At 36.2% G+C, this 10,480-nt stretch overlaps 1 protein-coding gene across 1 annotated transcript in view; it reads right to left on the bottom strand.

The window, feature by feature from the left end:
* SCN1A (sodium channel, voltage-gated, type I, alpha subunit) overlaps positions 1 to 10,480 on the bottom strand; it is a 138,159-nt gene that overhangs the window by 48,122 nt on the left and 79,557 nt on the right. The window contains exon 17 of the mRNA XM_006867033.1: positions 4,040 to 4,160. Coding sequence (XP_006867095.1) covers positions 4,040 to 4,160 — 121 coding nt within the window. The remainder of the gene's footprint in view (positions 1 to 4,039; positions 4,161 to 10,480) is intronic.

A 10,480-nucleotide genomic window follows, 5' to 3' on the forward strand; every position in this document is an offset into this window, starting at 1 on the left:
CGCACAGCCACACCTGCTTCATTGGAGAAAGATGTGGCAGTCTGCTTCCATAAAGATTTAGTCTCGGAAGCCAGCTGAGGAAATGCTACTCTGTCTTACAAGATCACTCCGAATCAAAAGTCACTCCACAGCAGTGAAGTTGGGTTTTTATGATATCATTGTTAGGTGCCAGTGAGTCAGTACCAACTCATAGCACTACTCAATCCTTCGCCAACTTCATAATCGTTGCCATGTTTAAGCCCATTGCTGCTGCCACAGTGTCAATCCATCTCCTTGGAGGCTTTCCTCTTTTTCTCCCAACATCCACTTTACCAAACATGATATCCTTCTTTAGGGAATGGTCCCTCCTGACAATATAGCCAAAGTATGAGAGATGAAGTCTGGACATATTGGCTTTCAAAGAGTATTTTGGCTGTATTTCCTCCAACACAGACTGATTTGTTTTTTTGGCAGTCGATGGTACTTTTAATATTCTCCTTCAACACCATAGTTCAAAAGCATCAATTCTTCTACGGTCTTCTTTATTCACTGTCCAACTTTCACAAGCACATGAGGTTATTGAAAATACCATGATTTGGGTCAGGTGCACCTGAGTCCTCAAACTTTGCTCTTAACATCTTTGCTCTTCAACATTCTAAAAAGGTCTTGTGCAGCAGATTCGCCTAATGCGATATGTCATTTGATTTCTTGACTCCTGTTTCCATAAGTATTGATGGTTGATCCGAGCAAAATGAAGTCTTTGATAACTTCAATCTTTTCTTCATCTATATGGATATTGTTAATTGGTCTAGTTCTTACAATTTTTATTTTCTTTGCATTGAGGTGCAACCCATACCTAAGTTTTTGTTTTTGTTTCCCTTCATAAACAAGTATTTTAAATGCCCTTTGTTTTAAGTAAGCAAGGTTGTTAATGAGACTATCTCCAGATCTAATACCAGCTTTTCTTCATATAATCCAGCTTTTTGGATTATGTGCTCAGCATACAGATTGAATAAATATGGTAAAACAATACAACCCTGGTACACATCTTTCCTAATTTTAAAAGCATTCAGTGTTCCCTTGCTCAGTTCGCACAACTACCTCTTGGTCTATGAACAGGTTTCTCATGAGCCCAATTGAGTGTTCTGGAATCCTCATTTTCTGTAGTGTTTTCCATAGCTTGTCATGATCCACACAACTGAAAGCTTTTCTGCAATCCATGAAGTAAACATCTTTCTGGTATTCTCTTCTTTCAGTCAAAATCCAACTGATGTCAGCAATTATATTTCTCATTCCACATTTTCTTCTGAATTCGGCTTGAACTTCTGGAAGTTTCCTGTCAGTGAATGGTTGCAGTTGCTTTTGTATTATCTTTGGTAAAACTTTATTCATATGGGATATCAATGATGTTGTATGATGATTTCCACATTCTGTTGGGTCACCTCTCTTTGGAATGGGCACTAATTTCGATCTCTTCCAATCAGTTGACCATTCAGTTGTCTTCCAAATTTCTTTGCAAAGATAAGTGAGTGCCTCCAGTGCTTCATCAGTTTGTTGAAAAGTTACAATTTGTATTCTTTCAATTTCCAGTTCCACATTCTTTGCCAATGCCTTCAATGCACCTTGGACTTCTTCCCTCAATATCACTGGCTCTTGATCATATGAGACCTCTTGAAATGTTTAAACATCAACATACAGTGGCTCTGTGTATTCCTTTCATCTTCTTTTGATGCTTTCTGCATCATTCAATATTTTGCCCATAGAACCCTTCAGTATTTCAAGTTGAGACTTGAATATTTTTTCTTCAGTTCCCTCAGTTTGAGAAATGTTCTTTCCCTTTGGTTTTCTCACTTCAGGTCTTTGGACATTTGGTTATGTTTGACTTTGTCTTTTCAAGCTGCCCTTTGAAATTTTCTATTTAGCTCTTTTACTTCTTCCTTTCTTCCATTTGCTCTAGGCTGGAGAGCAAATCTCAGAGTCTCTTCTGACATAATTTTGGTCTTTTCCTTATTTCTTGTCTTCCTAATGACCTTTTGCTTTCTTCTTGTATGGTGTTCTTGATGTCATTCCACAGTTCTTCTAGTCTTCAGTCTTTAGTGTCTAATGAATCAAATCTGTTCATCAGATGAGCTCTAAATTTAGGTGGACATGTTCAAGTTCATATTTCACTCTTCTGGACTTGTTTTAATTTTCTTCTGCTTCAGCCTGAACATACATATGTGCAATTGATGTTCTGTTCCACAACCTAGCCTTTTTTCAGCTGATGATATGGAACTTTTCCGCTGCCTCTTTCCACAGATGTAGTCAATTTGATATCTGTGTATTCCATCTGGTGAGGTCCATGTATATAGTCATCTTTTATGTTGTTTAAAAAATGTATTTGAAATGAAGAAGTCATTGGTCTTGCAAAATTCTATCCTGTGGTCTCTAGCATAATTTCTATTACCGAAGCCATATTTTCCAAATACTGATCCTTCCTCTTTGTTTCTAACGTTTGCATTCCTGTCACCAGTAATTATCAATACATCTTGATGGCATGTTTGACCAAGTTCAGTCTTAAGAAGCTGGTAGAATTCTTCAATTTCATCATCACTGGCTTTAGTGGGTGGTGCATAAATTTGAATAATAATGGTATTAACTGGTCTTTCTTATAGGCATATGGATATTATCTTATCACAGACAGTGTTGTACTTCAAGACAGATCTTGATATGTTCTTTTTGACGATGAATGTGACGCCATTCCTCTTTCATTTGTCAATCCTAGCATAGTAAACCATGTGATTGTCAGATTTAAAATGGCAATACCAGTGCATGTCAGCTAATGTCTAGGATATTGATGTTTATGCATTCAGTTTCAGTTTAGACCACTTTTAATTATCCTAAATTCATACTTCGTACATTCCTTGTTCAGATTATTAATGGAAGTTTATAGCTGTTTCTCTTCATTTTGAGTTGTGTCCTATCAGCAAATCAAGGTCTCGAAGGCTTCACTCTTTGTGTCATCAAGGTCAACGCTACTTGAGGAGGCAGCTCTTCCCCAGTCACATTTTGAGTGCCTTCCAACCTGAGAAAATCATCTTCTTTCTGGCACTGTATCTGACAATATTCTGAGTGCTCTTCATCATGTTTCAGTATTCAGTATTCTGGTGCTAAAAATGTTCCCCTGTTATTCATAAGATTTTTGTAACTAAATATTTGGAAATAGTTCATCTCTCGTTCTTCCTAGTCAGTTGAAAGTAGTTTTATGCAATAGTCAGTTGACGTAGCTTTGAGAAGGAATATGAATGCATATGATTTATGTAAGTAATATGCATAGAAGCAGACTGAATACATTTCAGACCTATGAGGACAAGACCATTACAAAGATAATTTTCAAGTACATTCACACCTCCAAAACTCATATCCTCATGAAAGTCAGATAATGGGAAATATTAGTAATGGGAAAACCTATCTTTTCCAACTATTGCCCTTGTTGTACTAGTCTGAGCTGTATGCTGTGTAGGTAACAGGTATCAAAGTCAGAACTTTCTCCCGTTCTATCCGACAAGTATTGGAACAATATATTTTCTTTAAAAAGAAAACGTTTAGCATTTGTAATTCATTTAGATTTGTTGTTGTTGTTAAGTGTTGTTGACTTACTTCTGACTCATAGCAACCCTGTATAGGATTTATGAGAAGCAGTTGATGGGTTTGAATCACTGATCTTGTCATCCAATGATCATCCTACAGTGCTACACCAGTAAGGAAATTACCTTTAAGGCAGACTATATTTTGAGTAGTTTATAAGATGCAAATATATTGTTAAATCACTATTTTACTTAAAAAAATTATGTTACTATATTTTTAAATTATAATTTTTATAAATGATAAATGTGCTGTGATTACCTTAAAACAATTTTCTCATTCATGTTCATAATGAGGGAAGATAACCAAGTAATAGCCTGGATTTTAAACCTTTCAGTCTGTTAACATCTTAGTGGGTCATAGAAATAGATCTGCTACTAAGTTACAAATATTCACTCTAGAAATGTAGACTGAACATCAAGATTGTTGTCCTTACCTTCAGTGAAACAGGCTTCAGGCTCCAAGGTTTCTTCAGGTTCCACTACAGGCTGCTCTTCCGCAGGAGCGCCAATGTCTACAGTGCTGCCTTCCGAGGAGCTACTGCTTTCGTTAAGTTTCTATATGTGAGATGGACATAAAAAAGTAATCACTTTAATTCTGATAACTAATATATGGTCTGTTGTTTGTTAAATACTTTCAAATTGAAATAGCAACCATGTATAAGGTTTCCAACGCTTTAAATCTTTGCAGGAGCAGAAAGCCTCCTCTTTCTCCCAGGGAATGACTGGTGGGTTCAATCTGACGACCTTGTGGTTCACAGTCCAGTGCTTACCATATGGAACCACCACGCTCCCCAATAAATGTTCTACTAAGAAATAATTCATGCCATTAACTTATTTCGAATTCTTCTTGAAGTAAAGAGATTTTTTTAAAATGTAGTTAATATGTATGTGTGCATAGCAAACATTTAGAATTTCAACAACCTTCACATGAATAATTCAGTAAGTAATTATGTTCTTTATATTCAACCATCATCCTTATCCATTAAAGAAATTTTAAGTTTGGAACAAAAGCAGTTTTAAAAAGATGAAATAAGGAAATCAATGTCTATGTTAACTTCTTCACCATAATTCACAATGCAGGCATAAAATAAGATTGGTGTGTTATGAAGTTAAAAATGTCACCCATAATACATACTAAGTAAACACTCTCCTATGAATGAAGAAGACACAAGAGCGGTAGAGAGGATAAGAAAGGAAAAGAGAGAATTAGAATCCTTAGAATCCTACCTTAGAAGGAAATAACATCATTAGTTTATTCTGCATTTTAATGTCAGGTTTTACATAATTCTTTTACTAGCTTGTATGATCAAATACTACCTGTTGGTTTCACTCACAGTTTCATGGTTAGGCTGTTCAGAAGCAGTTATAATAAGAGTGGTAATATACATACGTATATAGAATATATGTATATATTCCATGTGCTCTTTGGGAAAAGTTGTTAAAGAATACAGTAAGTGAAACATTTATCCATAGACAAATTACCTTAGACACATCAACTAAAATGTTCAATTTCTGGAAAATCCTTTAGAGCCTGAAGCGTTGTACACTGAGATGAAAAATGTGTGGGGAAATATTTTCTCTTGTATTTTTACAGCATTATGAGGACACATATTTCTCTCCCTAGAATTCTAAAAGTCCTGGTGTCAAGCTGTGGGTTAATGTGTTGGACTGCAAAGTTAGTTTGAACCTCAAGGTCGGTGGTTTAAGCTCATCAACCACTCCTTGGAAATCCTATACAGGGTCACTATGGGTCAGAACTGACTCAACAGCACTTAACAATAACAACAGACTTCTAATAAGACATACGTAGTAGACACAAAATAGAAATTATCAATATGTCCACTAAGATTGGAATGCATCTTGAATGCTCTTCCTGAAAACCAACACTGTCTTTAAAAATTATGGTGAGAGTAATTGTAGGGCAGCTAATTATTTATTGTGGCCCATCTAGCCAGATGTCTCCATTATGTGAGTGGTGTAAATCATAGCTTCTATGCCTATGATTATGGACTAATTTTGAAGTGAATTGCTAAAGAGTAAGGGTTAATGTGGGGCTAAGGATAAATATTAAGTAGTCCTGGTGTGGCGCTGTGGGCTAATGCATCAGACTGCAAAGTCATTTGAACTGCTAGGTCAGTGGTACAAGCTCACCAGCTGCTCCTTGGAAACCCCATTCAGGGTCGCTATGGGACAGAATCGACTTGACAGCACTTAACAACAACAACACCTTTCTAGAAGTCCTGATGTGTTGCTGTAGGACAGGCATTGGACTGCTAAACACAAGGTCAGTGATTCAAACCCACCACCTGCTCCTTAGAAACCCTATACAAAGTCCCTATGAGTCAGAACTGACTCAACAGCACTTAACAACAGCAACCTAACTAGAGGGTGTGACTTAAGTCACCTTACTCAGTTTCTCTTGAGGGCATGGCCTGGCTCCAATTTTTAGTACTGCCTTGGGAAAGTTTGAACTCTTGCCCTGGATCTGGCATCTGGTTCATTATATCTGACCTCCAGTTCCTGGGATTTTCAGACCATCACCTGACCTGGTTCACCAGCAACCCCAGCTTCATACACCAATAACTTGTTGTCTGACCTGCCAGTTTGAGTTCCTCAGCTCATGACACTACATGGGTGAGATGATGCCTCCAGACTGATCTCTGAACTATTGATTTGGGAATTGCCAGGCTCCACAATTATATGAGTCATTGCCTTTGACAGTTGTGAGTTTTGTAAGACGTTGCAGTGTGTTGCAGAACCCTGAGACATGAGGGAGGAGAGCAGTGGTGATTGATAACAATGAAGGTGATGTGGTTGGTATAAGATGTTGGGAAAGTTCAACAGTTGGGATATCTTTAATCTCCAACTCTTAGGGACTAGCCTTGTGCTGATCTTTCTAAAAGAAATTACTCATGCACTAACTTATTTATTCAGTAATTTGTAAACTAATATCTGTTAAATCCCAACAATGTGCTAAATTGTGAGTATTAACTGGTGAGTGAAACATCTATGGTATGGCCTTCATGAAATGTTCAAATCTAATATAGAGTTTCTCAAAATTGAGATGTAAATAGATCATCTATCAGGTACTTAAAAGCACACACCAACCAACCATTGTATCTGTTTTTAATAATATTTTAAAAAACAAGAATGAAATAAAATATTTAAAAATTATTGGCAAGAATTTTATATTTTATATGTAGCCACACACAAATGTATAAGAAAGTTGATTTTGGTGAGAAAACTTCACCAAATTGTTTGCTCAAAGGATAGCTCATAGGTCTCAGTCCAGATTCATTCCCTTTCTTCCTTTACTTTTCATTTCTTATAAAATAGAAAAATATGGGGAGTCTTCAAAAAGTTTGTAGAAAAATTGATGGAGAGGTAATGAAATTTTTCTAAACCTTTTGACATTCCTTCATATTAATTCATAATTAAAAGTCATCTAACATAATATATCTGAATATAAATTCAGAAATTAAAACATGATTTCTCACTGATGATCAATTTTAGCAGTCCAGCAAACATTAAATTGGCCTTAAGACCACACTCAAAACCTGGAAGGTTGAATGTTCAACACGGGGTACGGTAGCAAGTATAATTTTATTCTACTTTTTGGTTACATTTGTTTCTAAAAATCTTTATGTTCTATTTCAGCCTTTGTATTGAATTAAAAACAAGCACTGTAACAAGTCATAGGGTTTCTGAGGAACAGCTGGTGAATTTGAACCGTCGTCCACTTTGCAGTTCAAACCAATTTCGTGGTTCAGTGCATTATCCCAGAGTGACACATCAGTACTCCTTATTTTACATTGTTGTGATTAAGTGTCGTCAAATCAGTTCCGACTCACAGCGATACAATATAGGGTTTCTGAGGAACAACTTGTGAGCTTGGACCGCCAACCTCGTGGTTCAAATGGACTTTGCAATCCAGCACGTTATCCCACAGCATAACACTGGTGGTGGTTATGAGCCGTGGTGTCAGTTCCGACTCATAGCGACCCTGTACAGGGTTTCCGAGGCTGTAAATCTTTACGGGAGCAGAACGCCTCATCTTTCTCCTGCGGAACAGCTGGTAGTTTTGAACTGCTGACCTTGAGGTTCACAGCCCGATTTGTAACCACTGTGCTCTTAACAGAGTTCCTTACAGCATCACTCTAGGGCTCCAGTAAGTACTCCATTGTTATTGTTAAAGTGCCATCAAGTTGGTTGACTGATAGCAATACTATAGTGTTTTGAGGAGTGGCTGATGAGTTTGAACCGCCAAATTTGCATCCATAACGACCTTGCAGTCCACAGTGCAGTACTACGTTGTTGTTGTTAAGTGCCATGGAGTAGGTTCCGACTCACAGTGACCCTGTATAGTTTTTCTGAGGAGCTGCTGGTGAATTTGAACCACCGACCTTGTGGTTCAAACTGACTGTGAAATCGAGTGTTTATCCTATGGCACCACATCAGAATTCCAAGTACTACACTGTTGTTGTTTTAAGTGCCATCAGTCAGTTCCAACCCATAGCGACCATGTATAAGGTTTCCCGAGGAGCAGCTAGTGAGCTTGAACCCATGACCTTGTGGTTCAAACCAACTTTGCAGCCCAGCGCATTAACCCATAGCTCAATATCAGGACTCCTTAAGACTCACAAACAAAAGAAAGTCGTTCATACACTAATAATTCTTTTACCAACTTAAAAAGTTTCCATGCAGAATATATTATGATGACACTAACAGATAAAAGCAACTATAATTCACCTTGAAATAAAAACAAATTTCATATTGTTACTGTAAACTGATAAAGATTATATGATAGAAATAGTATCCTTACAGAAATGATTTCATCAGTTACAACAAACTAACATTTTGTTAGCTGTAGATATGCATTCTACTTAATTTTTGTTTACACTAATCCTGCCAACATAATTATATGTTTGTTATAAAGCAAATGCTATAATAGTCATGCTATAATACTAACTTAAGCAATAATAAAACCCTTTCGCATGGTATTAACTCAGAGGAAATTTACAAAATACTTTGCTTTAAATTGAAATCATTTTAAGTAATAAATACCTTATATTTAGTATTTTAAAACTACCTGAAAATTTGGGTCAAATGTAGTTTTTGTTTAGCACAGTTGTTCACAGTGTGCATATTGCCTGAATACAAAGAGTATGCACTATATCACAATTTGTTTTCATAACTAAATGTGGTCATTAATCATTGATATTTCAATTTTCTAATCAGCAACTTTGAATCCCAAGGTAAAAAGTGGTGGTCCTAAAATAATATAAATTAATTGTATTTAATTCCTACCCATTGCCTTATTAAACATCCATCCATCCTGGATGAAGACAAAATAAATGACTGCATTTTTTATGTATAATGTGACTACAGGTCTTGTTGGGTGGGCCAAACTTTTTCCATGTGAGAGTGCTATTGGCAATACATACAATTTTGCTCTTAAGAGTATTCTTTAAAGTTATTTGTTCTTTTTTTAAAACCTAACTTTATAATACAAGTATGTTACCAATATTTACTGGTAACATGAAATATAATACAAGTATGTTACTGACAATATTTCTCGGAATTTTAGTTGTTAGTTGCTATTGATTTGAGTACATTTTCCTTTCAAGACATACAATTAGGATTCAATCAACATATTAGAAGTTTGAGTTCCCGAGTGGTACAAATGGTTGATGTAGCGGTTTGTAATGTTCCCAACTTTGAAAGATAGGCTTGGTGATCTATTCTAAAAAATCAACCACTGAAAACTGCATGGAGCACAGTTCAACTCTTAGAGGCACACATGGTACCTCTAAGAGTCAGAATTAACTAGAAGGCATGTGGCTTTTAACGATGATTTAAAAGATAATGCATAGCCATCATTAGTATCCCAATGGAAGACCTGCGTTTGGAAAGATTCTAGGCCTAGATGAGTGACAAAGGTGATTCTCCAGTTGTTTACAGACTAATTTTCAAACATTTATTTAGCAATATAAGCCTGTATGAACTACTATAGGAAAGCGGAAATGTACTTGATGGCACTCAAATTGAGTGTGTTCTCAAAATGATTTATTTCCTGTCATAAATCTACTCCTTTAATCAAGTCCCTGAATCTGATTATTTACAATATCATTATTTCAGCATTCATACTCAAAATCTCCATTTTAATACAGACCATTAATTGCCCATATGTAAGTGTAAACTGAAGCTGAGGAAAGTTAAAACAAGTCTACGAGAAGCAATCAATATATGACCCTAAATATATCCCACCTGAATTTAGAGATCATCTCAAGAAAAAGTTTGATGCATTACACACTAATGACCGAAGACTGGAAGAGTGTGGGATGACATCAACACCATCCTACAGGAAGAAAAAGAACCAAATAGATATCAGAAGAGGCTCTGAAATTTGCTCTCCAGCTTAGAGATGCTAAAGCAAAAAGAAGAAATGATGAAGTAAAGAGCTGAACAGAAAATTTCAAAGGGCAGATTGAGAAGACAAAGTCAAATATTATAATGAAATGTGCAAAGACTTGGAGTTAGAAAACCAAAAGGTAAGAACACGTTCACGACTTCTCAAGCTGAAAGAACTGAGTAAAAAGGTCAAGCCTAGACTTACAATGCTGAAAGATTCATTGGGCAAAATACTGAATGATACAGAAAACATCAAAAGAAGATGGAAGAATACACTGAGTTACTGTATCAAAAAGAAATGATCACTATTCAACAATTTCAAGAGGTAGCAGATGATCAAGAGCCAATGGTACAGAAGGAGGAAATCCACTATGTATTGATGGCATTGCCGAAGATTTAGGCTCCAGAAGTTGATGGAATACAAATTTAAGTCTTTTAACAAACTGATGAAGTGAGGGGTGGGG

Source organism: Chrysochloris asiatica, unplaced genomic scaffold, assembly GCF_000296735.1.
Source record: "Chrysochloris asiatica unplaced genomic scaffold, ChrAsi1.0 scaffold00099, whole genome shotgun sequence".
NCBI classification, from domain to species: domain Eukaryota; kingdom Metazoa; phylum Chordata; class Mammalia; order Afrosoricida; family Chrysochloridae; genus Chrysochloris; species Chrysochloris asiatica.